The following is a 19,796-nucleotide window of genomic DNA, read 5'->3' as shown; positions in this document are numbered from 1 at the left end:
AGGGCATGTGTCTCGGGAGGTACAGCTGGCTCATCTTCCTGACCCATTTCTTGGAAACTCCTCTCCCATCCGACTCCACAAGGAGGATGTGAAGAATGAGGTCTACATCATGAACCAGCTCAGCCACGTGAACCTGATCCAGCTCTATGATGCCTTTGAAAGCAAGAACAGCTTCACCCTCGTCATGGAATAGTGAGTGTCTCAGGAGGTGGAGCAGTGGCTTCTCTATGGGCCCAGACTCAGTGCTGGGGCTTGGAGCCGTGGTTCCAGGCAAAGCTCTCCCTTTCCCCTCCCCTCTCTGGGACATCTAAGGAATATCATCACCTCCAATATGCAGCATGGGGGACAAAGTCATTTGTCATAAACCAGCAGTAAACCTGACTGACCTGTAGATGTATGTTGGTTTAGCGTACACAGTTTGTAATAATTTTGATTTAAGCATTAACAGTTGGAAATTGGGAAATTTCACATTAAAACCCAGATATCTTTCTTTTCTTACAAATGTGAACAATCTAGTAATGTTGGACCTGCGTTTCAGCTGGAACTGGTGTGCTGGAGCTCCTACTTGCTGACTCTGTAGACAGGGTCGCCAGTCTCCCATTTGACACAGTCCCCACCACTCCCAACCACCCCTGAAGCTGAGACCAGGGCCTCAGAGGCCATTTATTTTTGTGCTTGTGTTGCTATTTTCCTTCTGGTAGGGTTTGTAATATCATGTCATGTCATGTCTCTACCAAGAGTGAAAAAACAACATTGTAGCCAAACAAGTTTATAATCTTGGTACAGAGTCACCAGAGTGAGCCTGGATCATCAACACTGAAGACAATCCCCAGGATTCCCTTTGGCCCATCAGTTTCTTTTTACCACCTGCACTCTGAGCTGGCAATGGGCCAGAACAAAGATCTCCATAAAAACCCCAGATGGCAGTGGCCCTCCTTAATTGTAACCCTCGGGCTTACGTGGGTTGGCCTCTTTTGAACCTTGGTGATATGAGTGGACAAGTCCTCTGGGAGCCTTGCTCAGGCCAGTGCCTACCTCTCTCTTTGCCCTGGCAGTGTGGATGGAGGTGAGCTCTTTGACCGGATCACAGAGGAGAAGTACCAGCTGACTGAACTGGATGTGATCTTGTTCACCAAGCAGATCTGCGAGGGTGTGCATTACCTCCATCAGCACTATATCCTGCACTTGGACCTCAAGGTCAGGCTCCACCTGGGCATGTGGTGGGTGGGCCTCCAGGGTTCCTGAGCTTCTGCTGCTTTCTTACCTTAAATAACTCTATCAACAGACCATCCTGGCTTCCATTCCTGGCTCTCTGCCATTTCCTAGCTCTGGAGTAAATGAGTCATGCTGCCTCTCTGAACCTCAGTTCTTCCACTATAAAATGTGGACAATTGTAACTCTTTAAGTGTTATTTGAAGATTAAATGATACAGTGACCTTCTTTTCTTTAAAAATATCTTTAGAGAGAGGCAAACCAAGAAACAAACCATTAGCGATAGAGAAGAAAATGATGGTTACCAGATGGGAGGTGGGGGATGGGTTAGATGGGGGGTAGGGATTAAGGAGGGCACTTGTGATGAGTACCAGGTGTTGTATGGAAGTGCTGAATCACTAAATTGTACACCTGAAATCTTATACTGTATGTTACCTAACTGGAATTTAAATAAAAACTTAAAAACATTTAAGATTAGTTTTAAAAAAATTAAAATAGGAACATATGCTGTGGTAACAAATATAGACAATATAGAAATGTATAAAATACACAGTAAAAGTTCTTCCCATCCAGTGTCCATTCTAAGAGGTCTTCTCTATTAGCAGTTTGGCATGATACACAAATATATACAAAAGTGATCATGCGATATACATCCTGTTTTTAAACTTACCTTTTTTTCAGTTAACAGTACATTATAGACATCTTTTCTCATTCTCTTTAAGGGCCATGTGATATTCCAGTGAGTGAATGTGTTACACTCTCTTTTGTCTACTAGGATCGTCCTAGGAGTGTCATGCCTGGCTGGTAGTAAGCACTTGATACATGGCAGCCATTTCTGTGGTTTCCTACTCTGCTGGGCAAGCAGGAGGGTGTTTTTCAACAACTCCTTTCAGGAATTTCAGTGGCTCCCCACAGAAGGTGGGAAGTAGGTTGGCCAGAACTTTGTGGGTGCACATTGCTTCTTCTGACCATATTTCCTGATTGACACCAGACTGTAAAGTTGGACTTCTTAGAAAAATGGTAGCGATAGTAGGGAATTGACCTCTGGCTTCCCAGATCCCTACAGCTAATTCCAAGCCCTCTGGATTAGCTGCTCTGTGAGGTTGGCAGTTGGGGGAAGCACAGGCTTCAGCTCTGTGGTTCTGGGTCAAAGACCTGCTGTTGGGGCAACCCTGTGTCTCTGCAGCAGGAGTTGATTATTGCAAAGGCCCATTTCCCAGGCAAGAGTAGGGCTTGTGTTGGTTCAGTTCCTTCGTGGCCAAAGGATCTTGCCTAAGTTCCTTGATCATATTGATTGATCTTGCATAAGCTCATCAGTTGCAAAATGGGGAATAATAGTATCTTCCTCTTAGGGGTGTTGCATGGATTAAAGCATGGAGAAAAAGCCCCAGAGCTGCTGTCCCATACAATAACCATAAGCCCACATGTGGCTATTAAATACTTGGGAATGTGGCTAGTGTGACTGAGGAACTGAATTTTAAATTTTATTATTTTTAACTTGTTTAAATTTAAAAACTGTCAGTTTAGTTATTGGTAAACTTTTAAGTATATTTGGGATGACTTCACTATGTGAATTTCCTTTTCACCTATAAATTTTATGAAATTTCAATACAATTAATTCATGAAATCTAAATACATCTAAAATATTTCTGATGAAAATTTAGTATCTGAATTGAAATGTGCTGTAAATATAAAATACACATTAGATTTCTAAGTCTTAATATGAAAAAAGAATGAAAAATATCTCATTAATATTTTTTCATATTGATAACCTATCAAAATGATGAAATATTGGACATATTGCATTAAATAAAATATATTACTGAAGTTGAGTTTTAGAAAATATTTTAAGATGAATGAAAATGAGAACACAACATACTAGAACTAGAACATACTAGGATGCATCTAAATCAGGAGGAAATTTGTAGCTGCAAATATGGATATCATCTCAAATCAATAATTTAACATCCTACCTTAAGAAACTAGAAAAAGAAGGCAAGTTACACTCAAAGCAAGCAGAAGAAAGGAAATACTAAAGATTAGAGCAGAAATGAATGAAACAGAGAATAGATAAACAACACAGAAGGGATGGGGGGGGGTGAGCTAAATGGGTAAGGGGCATTAAGGAATCTACTCCTGAAATCATTGTTGCACTATATGCTAACTAATTTGGATGTAAATTAAAAAAAGAAAAAAAAACAAAGCAGAAAATCAGGGGCACCTGGGTGGCTCAATCAGTTAAGCATCCAACTCTTGATTTTGGCTCAGGTCCTGATCTCAAGTTAGTGAGATAGAGCCCAGCATTGGGCTCCATGCTGACAGGGTGGAGCCTGCTTGGGATTCTCTCTCTCCTTCTCTTTCTGCTTCTCCCCTGCTTACATGCTCTCTCTCTCTCTAAATAAGTAAATAAACAAACAAAAACCAATAGAGAAAATCAATGAAACCAAGAGCTGACTCTTTGAAAAGATCAATAAATTGTTAAATCTTTAGCTATATTGGCCAAGACAAAAGGAGAAAATAAATTACTAAAATCAGGATTGAAAGAGGGACATCACTACTAGCTGTAGTGATGAAAACTGTAGAAAGAAAGAAGGATTATAAATCAATAATGTCAAAAATTGTATGCCAACAAGTTAGATAAAATGGAACAAATCCTAGGAAGACACAAACTACTGAAAACTGAAAAAAATAGAAAATCTGAATCAACCTGTAACAAGTAAAGAGATGGAATTAATATCAAAAATCACCCACAAAGAAGAGCCTAGGCCCAATTTAATTCTACCAATTTAAAGAAGATCTAATTTATGTGTTTTTCTAAATGTTTATTTGAGAGAGAGAGAGAGAGAGAGAGAGAGAGAGAGAGTATAAGCAGGGGAAGGGCAGAGAGGGAGGGAGAAACAGAATCTGAAGCAGGCTCTAGGCTATCAGCACAGAGCCCCGACACGGGGCTTGAACTCATAGACTGTGAGATCATGACCTGAGCTGAAGTAGGACACTTAACAGACTGAGCCACCCAGGTGTCCCTAAAGAAGATCTAATTTATTTATTTATTTTTTTAAATTTTTTTTTCAACGTTTATTTATTTTTGGGACAGAGAGAGACATAGCATGAACGGGGGAGGGGCAGAGAGAGAGGGAGACACAGAATCAGAAACAGGCTCCAGGCTCTGAGCCATCAGCCCAGAGCCCGACGCGGGGCTCGAACTCACGGACCACGAGATCGTGACCTGGCTGAAGTCGGACGCTTAACCGACTGCGCCACCCAGGCGCCCCAAGAAGATCTAATTTAAAGAAGAATTAATACCAGTTCTTCACAAACTCTTCCAAAAAATAGAAGATAAGGGAACACTTCCTAACTCATTTTATGAGGCCAGTCTCATCTTTGAAACCAAACTGGACAAAGATATCACACACACACAAAAACTATAGACCAATATCCCTTATGAATATATATGCAAAAATCCTCAGTAATATATTAGCTAACTGAATACAACAACATATAAAAAGGATTGTACACATGACAAAGTGGGATTTATCCTAAGAATGCAAGGTTGGCTTAACATATGAAAGTAATCAATGTAATATGCCACATCAATAGAATATAGGACAAAACCACATGATCATTTCAATAGATGTAGAAAAAGACTTAACAAAAACCAGACAACTTTTCATGATGAAAACACAGAATGAACTAGGTATAGAAGGGAACTTTCTCAGCTTGATAAAGGCCATCTATGGAAAACCCACAGCTAATATTATACTTAATGGTAAAAGGTTGAATGCTTTCCCCTTAAGATCAGGTACAAGACAAGGATGTCTGTTCTTGCTGCTGCTATTAAACATTGTACTTGAGGTTCTTACCAGGACAATTAGGCAAGAAAAGAGGTAGAAAGCATCCCGATTGGAAAGGCAGAAGCAAAACTGTCTCTATTCACAGATGACATGATCTTGTGTATAGAAAATCCTAAGAAGGGTGGAGGGAAACTATTAGAACAAATACGCAGGTTCAGCAAAGTTAAAGGATATAAGACAAATGTATAAATATCAATTGTATTTCTATATACTAGCAATCAATAATCTGTAAATAAAATTAAGAAAAAGATTCCATTTACAATACAGTAGTCCTCCCCTTATCCCTGGTTTCATTTCCCATGGTTTCAGTCACCTATGGTTGACCACAGTTCAGAAGCAGATGATCCTCCTTCTGACATACAGTTAGGTCAATAGCTGCCTAACACTGCATCATAATGCCTATGTCATTCACCTCACTTCTTGTCATCACATAGGCATTTTATCGTCTCACTTCATTCCAAGAAGAAGACTGAGTATAGTGCAATAAGATAGTTTGAGGGGGGGCACATTCACATAATTTTTATTAGCAGTAGATTTTTATTTATTTTTTATTTTTTTAATTAAAAATTTTTAAATGTTTATTTATTTTTGACAGAGAGAGAGAGAGACAAAGCATGAGCGGGGGAGGGGCAGAGAGAGAGGGAGACCCAGAATCTGAAGCAGGCTCCAGGCTCTGAGCTGTCAGCACAGAGTCCAACATGGGGCTCGAACTCACAGACTACGAGATCATGACCTGAGCCGAAGTCAGACGCTCAACTGACTGAGCCACCCAGGCACCCCAGTAGTATTTTTATAATTGTTCTGTTTTATTATTAGTTGTTTTTATCTTACTGTGCCTAATTTATAAGTTAAATTTTATCATAGATACATATATATAGGAAGGAACATAGCATATATAAGGTTTGGTACTATCTGTGGTCTCAGGCATCCATGGGGCATCTTAGAATGTATCCTCCATGAATAAGAGGGACTACTGTAATATATAATCAAATAAAATAGTTAGGAATAAATTTAACAGGTGAAGTGCAAGATTTATTTTCTTAAAACCACAGAACATTATTAAAAGAATTTAAAGAAGACCTAATAAATGAAAGACATCCCATGGTCATGGGTTGAAAGACAATATTGTGAAGATGACAATACTCTCCAAATTGATCTATAGATTGAACACAATCTCTGTCAAAATTGCAGCTGGCTTCTTTGCAGAAATCAATGAACTGATCCTAAAACTGAGATGGAAATTCAAGGAATGCAGAATAGCAAAAACAATCTTGAAAAAGAAAGCAAGCTGGAGGATACACATTTCCCAATTTCAAAATTTACAGCTAAGCTACAGAAATCAAAACAATGAGTTATGTGTATAAAGATGAATAGATAACCCAATGGCATACAACTGAGAGTTCAAAACCAAACCCTTATATATTTGGTCAATTGATTTTTTGATAACTGTGTCATGATAATTCAACGGGGAAAGAATAATCTTTTCAACAGATGGTGCTACGATCCCATGCTTGGTATCCATATGCAAAAGAATACACTCATATTGTAAACAAAAACTAACTCAAAATAGATTGTAGACTTAAATGTAAGACCTAAACTTATACAATTCTTAGAAGAACACCTAGGAGTAAATCTTTGTGACCTCAGATTATTAGGTGATGATTTCTTAGATATGACTCAAAAGAAAAAGCTAGAAAAGAAAGATAAATTAGACTTTATCAAAATTAAAAACCTTTATGCTCCAAATGATATCATGAAAGTGAAATGACAGCCCACACAATGAGAGAAATATTTCCAAACAATAGATTTGATAAGGGACTTATATCTATAATATATAAAGAACTCTTACACACCAATAATTAAAAGACAAATTAAAATGGGCACAGGATTTGAACAGACATTTATCCAATAAAGATATGCAAATGGGCAATAAGCACATGAAAAGTTCTCAACATCATCAGTCACTAGAGAAACACAAATCAAAATTGCAGTGAGATACTATGTTATATTCATTAGACCAGCTAAAATAAAAAAAAAAAAAGTGACAGACAATAAGAAGTGTTGGCTATGATGTGGAGAAATTAGAACTCTCATACATTGCTGGTAAGATTGTAAAATTGTGCATCCACTTTAGAAAACGGTTCGGCAGTTTTTAAAATGTTAAACGTAGCATCACCATATGACCTAGTCATTTTAACTCTAGGTATGTATTCAAGAGAACTGAAAACATAAGTTGACACCAAAACTTGTACATAAGTGTTCTTAGCAGCATTATGCATTATAGTTCCAAAGTGAAAACAGCTTGAATATTCACTAACAGATGAATAGATACACAAATATGGTACATCCATACAATGGAATATTATTCAGCTATGAAAAAGAATGAGGTACTGATACATACTACAACATGGATGAACCTTGAGGACATTATGCTGAGTGAAAGAAGACAGATGTAAAAGGCCAGCATTTGTATGGTCATTTATATGAAATGTCCAGAATAGGCAAAGCCACAGAGACAGAAAACATGTTAGTTCTTGCCAAGATTTAGGGGTGAGGGAGATGGAGAGTGACTGCAGATGGGTATGAGGTTGTTTTTTTTTTTGATGTGATAAAAATATTCTAAAGTTGGATAGTAAGGATTATTACATAACTCTGTGAATGTACTAAAATCCAGGGAATTTTACACTTTAAAAATGGTGAATTTTATGATATCATCATTATTATTTATATTTATTATTTATACTCCAATAATGCTGCTATAAATATTAAGTTCACTTATTTAATTTTAATTTTTTAATGTGGCTGCTGGAAAAATTTTAAATTATGTATGTAGCTAACATTATATTTCTATCAGACAGTGTTTTTCCAGACCTCATGAAGAAGACATGGAGACTTTAAATCTCCTGCTCCTATCTGAGGCATTCATTGCCTAATTCCATTGCACCAATAAAACCTTCTGTTGAGAGAAATAGTACCTGACATTTGCTTTGGAATCTGTACAGTGTTTTCATGCATATTATGTGATTCAATCCTCATACCTTCCCAGGAGGAAAGCAGGAAGTGGTTATTATTCCCATTTTATTGATGGAGACACTGAGGTTTCAGGAATGGGAATGGGCTCACCTAAGGCCACAGACCCAGATAAAAGACCCCTTGGCCTCAGGCACTGGGCCTTGGGTCTCCAGGGCATTTCTACCGTACACCCTATATGTGTACACCACCCTACCCATATCCAAATTTGTTTTGCATAAGCAGCAAGCATCGTTCCAGGCCTCAGAGCTGATCTGAAGGACTTAAGAGGAGAAGCATCCCAAGACCACCATCTCTACCCTGTGGGTCACAGCTGTCACCATAACATGGCAGACTGACTGACATTGAGCAGCTCTGATCTCCTTGACTGGAATTCTGAAGCTTTGGTTCCCACCCCTGAGATTCTGATGTAATTGGTCGGGGTTGGGGCCTGGACACTGGGACTTTTGAGGGATCCTCTGATAATTATAATGTGCAGCTAGGCTTTGAAACCATGACCCTGATCCAACAGTCTCAACACAAGCAGCTTGTGGGTCAAGTCTGCATCACAGAAGTGTTCTGTTTGACACCTGCACTTGGGTATATGTTTAAATTTGAGTTGCCAGTATTTAAAAGCATGGATTTTTCACATAAAAATATGTATTCTGGCTTCTCTTGAGGACTGGGGAATTTTGGCAACTGGGCCTGCGTTCCTTTATTGTGACTGGTGGCTGGAGCTGCTTTTCACAGGGCAGGAGGCCACCAGTTCTCCACAGTCTACACAGTTCTTTAGTGTCTCACACCAGCCCACTTTGTTTTCATGATCTATATATCCCTGTAGGGCTGCCCTGGGCCATTTATTGTCTTGGAGGCTGGGAAACTGAGGTCTGTTGACATAAGCATGGGAGTTGACACCTTCTTAGCTGTTGGCTGAGCTAAGCAGACATCTGTTTCTTTTCCAGCCAGAGAACATACTGTGTGTCAATCAGACAGGACATCAAATTAAGATCATTGACTTTGGGCTGGCCAGAAGGTAAGGGGTTGTGGTTTGACACTTTGACAGAACTCCTTGGGAACTGCTTGTGGCTCTCTTGGATGTGGTTACAGTTCAGATAATTTTTGAGTTTTGGGACTGACACAGAAAACTTTTTCACTGAGAGGCTGGTGGCCTTCAGTTGTACAGATAGGCCTTGTTACTACCCCAGGGGTGGCTTCATGCAGACTTTGCATGACTCTGCTTCTCCTTAACAGGCTGTGGGATTAATTGTACTTCAAACCCCAGTGTGAGCAGAGAGGGTGGGACGGTTCAAGGAGTGCCACTGGGTGGGTGTCCTCAGATCAGTTCTATTCATCCCCCAGGCCTGGGGCCAAGGTGTGCTGAGCTATGTGAGGGATCTAGCACCTTCCCTGTCAGGAAGTGAGTGGTTTAAATAGGAAGGTGCATATGTACCAGTGTAGGGTGATGTTGGGGTATGTGGTTTGGGGCCACTCAAGACTGGTTAAATCTTGGTAAAGTGATGATAACATGAAATACTTGCTGACACGGGCAGTTAGGAAGGTTAAATGAAATAATACATAGAGATTGCAGACCCATCCTATGAAGGTGGTTAGGTTCTCAAGTTTGAGTACATAAACATCATATATAATTTAAAAAATATCTTGAAGTCCCTTAAAATGCCCAAAGCCTGGTGAAGATCAGTATGTCCATAGTTTTACAAACCTGTCCAGACCAATGTATGATGAATGCCGTGCCTCTGCAGGGTTCTGCTCCCTGGCACGCACACCCAATGGTGCAGGTTTTTAGCAATGGTAGTAACAGACCCTTCATATTGGGGAGGGAATGTCCCCCAAACCTTCAAGCATCCATAGTCTACAAACATGGCAACAGTTGTATGCCCATCCTCCAAGACTCCTCCAGAATTCTATTTCCACCAAGAATGACATTTCTCTGGGAATCACATATTTTCTAGGTAGGTCTTCACACCACAGCTGAATTTTCTTTAAATTTAAACTCTTTAAAACTTCTCTCACCCTGATGGTCATTTTCCACAAAGAAGTTGTTTTTGCCATTTTATAGGCCTAATGGTATCTTCCGCTCCATCCACAAGGGGAAGAAAGCAAAACCTTGTCCTAGTGGAGACAGCCACTTGCCTGAGCTCAGCCTCTGATGTCCAGACCTGCCTCCCACAAGTAGCATTCAAAACCATAGTGGCAATCTTCCTGGGTCAAGTGGTAAATTTACCTCTTTGCAGGGGTCAAAGATGCATTTTCAGTGCTCCCATGATGGATGGGAGGCCACAGATAATGTCATGAGAGTAACAGCAGAGGGAAGTTCATATCATCCTACTGTACCAAATGTACAGTACTGCTTTTCATGAACAGTGCCAAATCCCCCAACCCAAATGCTTCAAAATCACATTCAATTCATAATGTAAATAATTGTTTAATATTTTTGCAAATAATGTCTTATAAAGTTGGGATGCATCCTATACACTTGTGTGTCTTATACACTAGAGCAATGTCTCTGAATCTATTTTTTATTATCACTGCCTGGCTTCCAAAGAGACTTTTAAGACATTTCTCTCCTAATCGCCAGGCCCCTCCTCATGAAATTTAATGCTACAATTGTCCTTTGTATCTTTTTATGTTCTGTGGCCCTTTGGAAAGCCAGAAACCATTGTAATAGCTAAGACTTTTTGCTCTTCCAAGAATTGGTGTTCACCCCCTTGGGGTAATATTGTCTTCATCAGGAATGTACACCCTCCCAGATGTGTATGTAGTACCCTCACAAATGCCAGATGTCCAATTGCAAAATGAGTATTTACAGTGACAAACTGTGAATTCAGAGCAAAAATTAACCAGCTGAGGCTCCTGGGTTCTGGGAAGTCTCTGAGCAGCTAAAAAGGAGCGATGGACAAGGTGTTGTTATCTGTGGGCGGTAGGATACTGGTAAATGTTTAACAATCAGTTGTAGGGGCAGGCGGGATGGGGATGGGGTTTGATCTGTAACCTTTGCTAATTTTGGCTGACTTCAAACTACTGACATGACATCACTGAATACAGAGTTGGGAGGAGATGTACACAATTGACTCTCATGCACCCATGAGAAGTGGCTCCAGCACAACACTGCTGGGGGTGAGGGTGAGGGTGGTGGGGGGGATGGGAGGGTGAGGGGCTGGGGTGGTGTCAGTATAGGATGTACACTGCACATGTGCAGGCTTTCTCGGGGAAGGTAGGAGCTGGGGTGGGGATGGGGGAGGGAGATACAATGAAGATGAGGGCATTAATAGGGAGTCCTGAATGTCATGGCTAAGCTGGAACATTATACTATAGGCCACTGAGTGTTGCCTGCTGGAGAGGTGAAAAAGGCTGTAGGTCAACTTACCAAGCATCAGTTAGTCAAAATCTGAGTCATCCATCCCAAACTGTCTGATAAATTCATTAACATAGTCAAAGGCATTGATGACAATAATTTTTGCTGATGAACCAGAGGCAGAGAGCAAGTTCAAGAAAATAAACATGCAGAGCCACATTTAAGAGAAGGCCACCCACATAAAACTGCTGGGCACTGGGGAAGTGCAGGTGTCTGGAACACGTGGTACTCAGGAAACCGCACTCAGCAGAGCTGTGCTGACAGAGTCACAGGCTCTGGCTGTGAGGCAAAAGGAAAACATCAAAAACATCCTCAACAGTCCAGCAAACTGGCCATTGGGCGAAAGGATCATTTGGCAAATTGGGTTTTGCCAAATTGGCCTGCTTCCTCGGAAGCAGGAACAATCTGTGGGGGAAAGTGCAGGTTGAGCATATTTTATATGTCACAGGAATTAAATGTTTATAAAGAGGGAGGAAAAGCCAATTTTTTCCTGTAATACAAACCATAGAAAGTAAAGTTGTATTTCTGGGTGGAGCTATTAGAAGGTACTGAGATTGTCAGTGGGGTTATGGTCATGTAGGGGGCACATACGGATGTTCAGAGGCTGTGACATCCAGCAAGAGGGACCAACATTACCCCAGGTTGGGCAGTGAGAGCCATCGGTGGGTCTAAGTAGGTTCATGTCAAGGGTCAAGGATAGGGACAGGATGGTAAGTTTACTCTTGGTCTCCAGAATGTTGCTCCAGTGCTCAGATTGGAATCCAAGCCTATTTCATCAGATCTTTTGGCAGGGAAAGAAGATGCCCACCCCAAACCTTGTGACGCTGCAACCTCATAGGTGACCCTATGGTCACAGAGGGCCTTATGCTAGGAATTTGGAGAGGGGGTCTTGGTGGATATTTTGACATTTAGGCTTAGTTACTGCCACAGTACTGCTGTTTAACAAATGATTCAAAACTGCAGAGGCTTAAAACAATCATTTATTCTCAACCACACTGGTGTGAATCACCAGTGGTGGGGGGTGGTACATGATATCCTGGACCTAACTCACAGCAGCTCATGACAAGGAACCTGTAAACAGTTGTCAAAACACACCATTAATTAAAAAGTCCTCTGTCTCTGAATTTGACCACTTTTGGTACCATACCTAAGTGGAACTATATAGTATTTGGTTTTTTTGCAAATGACTTCTTTCACTTAGCATAATGTCCTGGAGTTTCACCCATGTTGTAGCATGTGTCAGAATAGCCTTATATTTTAAGACTGAATAATATTCCACTATATTATTACCTACCACATTATTATGTATTTTTATCTACCACATTTTACTTATGCAGTCATCCATTGATAGACACTTACTTGGGTTACTTCCTCCATTTGGCTATTGTGAATAATGCTGCTATGAACACAGGTATATAAATATCTCCTCACGATTCTGCTTTCAATTTTTTTGGATATATACCCAGAAGCAAGATTGCTGGATCATATGGTAGTTCTACTTTTAATTTTTTGAGGAACTGCCATACTGTTCTCCATAGCAACTGCACTATTTTACATTCCCACCAGCAAGGGTTCTAACTTCCCCACACCCTAGCCAACTCTTGCTATTTTCTGATCTTTTGTTTGGTTGTTTTATAGTAGCAATGATGTGCAGTGGTATCTCATTGTGGTTTGATTTGCATTTTCCTGATGATTTGTGATATTGAACATATTTGCTTTTTCTAATTCTTACTGTCATCTCTCCAACAATAATGGTCACACTACCAGAGCGGACCTCCACAGAGAGCTGCTATCCAATTTGTTTGTGTTTGCTCATGTGGTTGCATGCCAAATTAGATACACTGATCTTCTCTCCTTTTGACATTGTAACTGCTAGGAGAAAGAGGACTATGGTTTTCTGATTCTCCCTAGTGACTTAGGAAAGTCTAAAGTTGGGGCCTGGGAGTATGATGATTATCCAGAAAACCACACGTGGTGAAATGTGAGGTCCAGACAACATGGCAGACAGGAAGGGTTGGGAATGTCTAGCTCTGACCAGGAATTAGTCCCAGGAATTCTCTCAGGGCTCACTCCCATGTTCCTCTGCATCCTGTTGTCCCCAGGTACAAGCCTCGGGAGAAGCTTAAGGTGAACTTCGGCACTCCAGAGTTCCTGGCCCCAGAAGTCGTCAACTATGAATTTGTGTCCTTCCCTACAGACATGTGGAGTGTGGGGGTCATTACCTACATGCTGTGAGTGCCCAGGAGCCTGGCTCCTAGTGAGAATAGGGGCCATCTGTTTTAGTTTGGGATCCTTAGAAGCAGAGAAAATTTGAGTGTGGAGTCATTTATTTGAGAGCTGTTCCCAGGAAACGCCAACAGAGGAGTAAGGGAGTGAGATGGGAGAAGACACCAGTAAAGCATGTGTTATTGAGCACTTACCACTGTAGGCAACTGGAGTTGAATACTGTCGGGGAAGTCTGGGATCCATCGTGGAACAGCCCCTCACAGTTATTCTGAGGGGGGAGGGGGTAAGGGTGTTTATACACCAACTCTTACCAGTTATTGCTTGTGAGCTGGTCCTGAGAGCATTGGTTCCTTGAAACTTCTGGGTGGATAAAGCAGCTCCCACCAGAGAAGAAGCTCTCCAGCAAGGAAATGCATGTGCTATAGTACAAGTGGGGCTGGAGTGCACCAGAGCGGTAAGGAGAGGAGATGGACAGGGCAGAACACTGTCTGATGTATCATCTAACTTGTCCCTCCTGTCCTGTGCTTCCTGTTTTCTATAGACTGAGGAAGCAGAGTTAGCATGGACTGAGAGGAGATATGTACACAGACTAAGCATCCTTGTCTCTCTGTGAATTCCCTTGGTTATTTCCTCAGAGGTCCAATCAAGTCATGCTTTGCTCCCAGATTTGTCATTATGGCATAATTGCTACCTTGTGTCCCCACACTTTGTATGTGTGTACCTCACCAGGTGGGGGAAGTCTGAGGCCCGAGGCCAGCCAGAGTGTCCTATCTCTCTACCCTCACTCTAGAGGGACCTAATGAAGCCAGTTTTCCTTTGGCCCCTGAGGCCTGGAGTAATATTTAAATGAGCCAGGCTGTATCAGAGACATATTAGGATATTTTTAAATTAAGTTAACATGTATTTCATAAATGGACATACTGGATTGGGTCTCAATTTATTCTCAGACTTCAGGCTAAGGGGAAAATAGGTAAGCATGACGGAGGATTTATTCAAACACTCTTCATGCCTCTAAATTTTTAGTCCTGCCACTTCCTCCCCTAACAGAACACACTGGACTATCTCCTGTTGAGAAGTAATAGGGGTACTTTTCTTTTGAATTCTGGTTAGAGCTGCTTGTACCTTGTAAGACCTCTATCCCATCATTGCATTTTGGCAGATATGGCTTCTACATACTGACAGTCCTTTTTCTCCTCTGTAGACTCAGTGGTTTATCCCCATTTCTAGGGGAAACAGATGCAGAGACCATGAATTTCATTGTGAACTGTAGCTGGGAGTTTGACGCTGACACCTTTGAAGGGCTGTCAGAAGAGGCCAAGGACTTTGTTTCCCGCCTGCTGGTCAAAGAGAAGAGGTACTGTTAATTGCTTGTCATTCAGAAACCATTCTGATGGTGACCATCCATCTGGGTGCTGTGAAGATCAGGCTGGTGCTGTGCTTTCTCTGGACCAGTTCTGTCCAAGATTTCTTAGTCTGCTATGGCTTTGGAACAAAAAAGGTAACAGGGAAAGAGATGAAGGAAATAAAAAAATAAACAACAGGAGCATAAAATCTAGATAGAGTTTTAAAAAGGACCACATATATAAATTAGTCCTTGGTAAGTTATCAAGTAATCACTTTAATAGATTAATGTTGAAAAAAGGTTGAGATATGCAGATGTTATTCCCCAGAATAAGAGCCAGAAAACCTCATTTGTTGATAATGAAGACCTACTTGGTTTTCAGCAGGCATATCAAAGTTACGGGTGGAACCATGGAGTTTTCTGATACTCAGAGACTCAGATATAAAGAAATAATGGCAAATGACCCAGGGTGAGGCCCAAGAGTCTGAGCTCTGAGACAGCCCATAGTTCCCTGGCCTTTACTATTTTGTTCTTCTGATTGTGAAAAGTTATGAGTGGTAAAATATTTCTAATTCAAATGAACAAAAAGGACATCATTCTCTGGAAGGAGAGACAAGCTTCTTTCAAGAGTTATGTTCTTTTTCTTCTTAAGAGCAATTGCAGGCCCACCTGGCCTTCCTACTTCCTGCCTCAATTTCCCAGCTCTTTCTGGAGGAGGTGATTAATCACTGTGATACATTCCCTCTGTAGAAGGCAGGGAACATTTTTGTTGATGACTTTCTTTTACTTTTAAGGAAGGGAATTTTAGACATAAGGAGTTCCTTTTTAGTTTGTGGCATGAATCTGCTTGAATGATTAATCGATTCACTGATTAACACTTCCTACCCAGCTGAACCAATTTCTGGAAAACCAGAAAAGGCAACCCTAACTAAAAGTTTCAACCTCTGTTTGATTTCACAGTTGCAGAATGAGTGCCACGCAGTGCCTGAAACATGAGTGGTTGAATAATTTGCCTGACAAAGCTTCAAAATCCAAAGTTTGTCTCAAATCCCAATTATTACTGCAGAAATACATGGCTCAGAGGAAATGGAAGGTATCTGTTTTGTTTGTTTTTTTAAGGTAGCATTTGTCTTTTTAATGTGTCCTTTGAAAGAAATGTTGCTAAGTTTTAACTTACATTTTCATTCTAAATAGATTATTTGGGAGGGAAAAAAAAAGTCTCTTATATCAAAGCCTGTGATCTTGATTAAAGAATGCCACAGACCAAAACCAACTGGTATAAAGGTGGCATTTAGTTCATACTTATATGGACAATTGAAAGGACAGAATAAAGTTTGAGCATATGTTCTCAGTAACAGTAGTAGGGAAGTGCTTGGAACTTACTGCCTGAAGCTTGAGATCTGACTCCTCCACATTTCAGAAAGAGGGGCTGGGAAAGCCCTATTAGGTTTTAAAAGCTTCATAATTTTGTTTACAACAGAACCCTTTGGTATCATGGATATAAAAAGAAAAATTGCCTTCCAGGAAAAGTGGCTTTCCAACATTTTGTTATCAACTCAGATCCTCACTAAAAAACAAAAATAAAAGCCTTTACCTAGAGAGCCAGTGTATAAAAATATGTATACATACACACATATGAAACAAAAACATCCCAGCCTTTGCTAAACAGAGTGAAATACACTCTGATATTTTCTGTTCTATGGTATTTGGTTTCATTAAAAAAAGTGCTGGTCATAACCCACCAATTTGACTTCATGACCCACTGGTGGATTTTTTTTTAAATATATTAAATTTATTGTCAAATTGATTTCCATACAACACCCAGTGCTCATCCCAAAAGATGCCCTCTTCAATGCCCATCACCTCCCCTCCCCTCCCTCCCACCCCCTATCAACCCTCAGTTTGTTCTCAGTTTTTAAGTGTCTCTTATGCTTTGGCTCTCTCCCACTCTAACCTCTTTTTTTTTTTTTTTTCCTTCCCCTCCCCCATGGGTTTCTGTTAAGTTTCTCAGGATCCACATAAGAGTGAAAACATATGGTATCTGTCTTTCTCTGTATGGCTTATTTCACTTAGCATCACACTCTCCAGTTCACTGGTGGATTTTGAATCACAATTTGAAAAGTCCCATTCCAGTGGGCTCCATTTTTCACAAGAAGAGGGTATATTTTCTCACTTCATAACTTGCTCCCAAATGCTCCAGAGTCATGGGGCTGTTCTACTGGAATTTTGCCACAAACTTGTTTTCCCCATTAGATTCTCAGTTTTGAACAAACCCAAGTGGCTAAACTTGCGTAAGTCCTTTTATTTCTTCTTAAAACAATTGGTCTAAAAATATACTTTTTATCCTTTTTTCCCCCTCTTTAACACCAAGAAACATTTCTACGTGGTGACTGCTGCCAACAGGCTAAGGAAATTTCCAACTTGTCCCTAATTCTCAACTCGGCTGCTCCCATGGGCCCAGAAGTTATGGACTGGTGGTGAAGTGATGACTCAAGATTTTTAATAATCCAGTCTTGTAATGATACTGATTTCATCTTTTTTGTAAAGAAAGGTTATGGCTGTTGCCTTCCTTGTGGGTGAAAAGTGGCTGTAAGGAAAGTGACCCGACCTTTTTTTTTCTGCCTTGTAAGATCATACTAAGTTGAAATGCTGTGTTTACTTCTCAAGTACACCTACTTTTGGTGATAAGTATAGGCATGCTTTAGGTAGGTAGGAAAGCTTCTACTTTGTATATGTCAAATTTAAAGTCTAAGCTTACTCTGATTAGAGAACTCAGTAGACTGTTACACAGGGGTATGTTATGCAGCATTATCTCCTCCAGTACAAAGAATTCCTAGAATTTTGATTTGCTCAAGTGTGAGCTGACATTTTATTGTACTACCCTGTTCTTGTGGAAAGCAATGTAGATTTAGGGGTAGTGATCCTCAAATTTGTTTTAACTTGTGCTCCGTTTTGGGAAACAAACCATGCATCCTTTAATATTCTTTGAAACTTCAAAATACACCATATCACCTGTCATGGCTAAATCAGAACAATGATCATTTTGAATGTGCTTTTTAAATCCATACACATCTCCACCCTCTCCTAAGTGGTCCTATTCTGGCACTGGTAGTCTCACTTCTGACCTCCCTTCCTCAGATTTATGGTCTAGGAAGTCTGGACACTGATATGCAGTATGTAAAAGAGATATAAGAGTGTAAAATGATTTTCAGTCTTCTGAGAGAAACACAGAATGATACATCATGAGACAATAAACTGCTGTTCTACTGCTTTATGGATATACCACTTTTAATGTTGTCATTTAACTAACTTATAAAATGATTAACAAGAAGTACTTTATTATTTGAAAGTAAAGAATGCTTTTAATTTCCTCGCTTATAACCTGATTTTTGTGCTATTCCCATGAACTTCTCAAGTCAGCAGTTTTCTGTTTTTTTTTTTTTTTTAAGTTTATGTATTTATTTTGAGAGAGAGAGAGAGTGTGTGCTTGGAGGGGCAGAAAGAGAGCGAGAGAATCCCAAGCAGGCTCCATGCCACCAGCACAGAGCCCTATGCAGGGCTTGAACTCACGAACCGTGAGATCATGATTTGAGCCAAACCAAGAGTCAGATGTGCAAATGAGCCATCCAAGTGCCCCTCGGGTCAGCAGTTTTAATAGGAGTAGTTACTTTTATTTATTTATTTTTATTTTTTAATTTTTGAAAGAGAGCACAAGCACAGGAGAGGGGCAGAGGGAGGGATGGAAGGAATCTCAGGCAGGCTCCATGCTCAGTGTGGAGCCTGATGCGGGGCTCAATCCCATGACCCTATGATCATGACCTGAGCCGAAATCAAGAGTTGTAGGCTCAACTGACTGAGCCACTCAAGAGCCCCAGGAGTACTTACTTTAATTTTTAATTAGCCATGCAACAGTTTCATAGGCTTTCAGGATTTTTGTCCAAATGAAGAACCCCCCTTTACCAGTTTTTGGCAGAGGAAACGGGTGTGGGGAGGGAGGCAGAAAGAGGTGAGGTGAAACCTGCTGCTGCAGTTCTCAAATTGTAACTTTCCTTGGAAGGCTAACTCTTGTCAGGAACTAAGATTTTCAGTACCAGCATATCTAGGCCTGCCAAGCTGGCCTAGTGAATGAACATCAGAAGAGATGGCTGCTGGAAACCTCCCTTTTGTAGGAGAATACAGTGATTTGGTAAAATACCTTATTTTAAATCAAGAGTTATTCTGTGGAAAGGTTTTATGAGGGCAGCCTCCAGAAGGAGCCACAGAGGTTATCTTACAGTTCTGTCAGGTACGGTGAGTCTTACCTTCTTTGGGACTTCCGACTCTTGGTGCTATGAATCTTCTTCCCAGATAAATGTAGTTACCTTGATCTAGAGTAGCACTGTCAGAAATATATGAGCCATATACATAATTTTAAAATTTTGAATAGCTCCTCCAAAAAAACCTGGTGAAATTAATTTTAATAATTTAACACAGTAAGTCAAAAATATTATTTCAATTTATAATCAACATAAAAAACTATTAATGAGGTATTTTCTATTATTTTTCTCACACAGAATCCCCAAAATCTGGAGTGTATTTTACACTTAAAATACATTTCAATTCAGATACTAGATTTTCATCAGATATGCTTAGTTTGGATTTAGATTTCATGAAACTTACTGTGGAAAAATATAATCAGATACTGAAGTTGTTCAAAACACCTTAAATGTTTTCTAGTAGATATCCACTTTTACATTTAATTTAAATTAAATAAAGATAGAAATTCAGTCCTATAGTTGCATTA

The 19,796-nt window shown here is 40.2% G+C and overlaps 1 protein-coding gene across 3 annotated transcripts in view; it reads left to right on the top strand.

The window, feature by feature from the left end:
- The window catches only part of MYLK3 (myosin light chain kinase 3), a 44,926-nt gene extending 26,633 nt beyond the window's left edge, over positions 1-18,293 (top strand). For all 3 annotated transcript variants that reach the window (XM_011290186.4, XM_019819678.2, XM_011290185.3), the window contains exons 7-13: positions 83-192; positions 1,056-1,197; positions 9,035-9,105; positions 13,548-13,676; positions 14,873-15,025; positions 15,974-16,106; positions 17,385-18,293. In XM_011290186.4, coding sequence (XP_011288488.2) covers positions 83-192; positions 1,056-1,197; positions 9,035-9,105; positions 13,548-13,676; positions 14,873-15,025; positions 15,974-16,106; positions 17,385-17,444 — 798 coding nt within the window. In that variant the 3' untranslated portion in view covers positions 17,445-18,293. The remainder of the gene's footprint in view (positions 1-82; positions 193-1,055; positions 1,198-9,034; positions 9,106-13,547; positions 13,677-14,872; positions 15,026-15,973; positions 16,107-17,384) is intronic.
- Positions 18,294-19,796: the final 1,503 nt, after the last annotated feature.

Source organism: Felis catus, chromosome E2 (genome assembly GCF_018350175.1).
Source record: "Felis catus isolate Fca126 chromosome E2, F.catus_Fca126_mat1.0, whole genome shotgun sequence".
Classification (NCBI taxonomy): domain Eukaryota; kingdom Metazoa; phylum Chordata; class Mammalia; order Carnivora; family Felidae; genus Felis; species Felis catus.
Note: the sequence above shows the minus strand (reverse complement) of the source record. Positions and strands in the feature narration are given on the sequence as shown.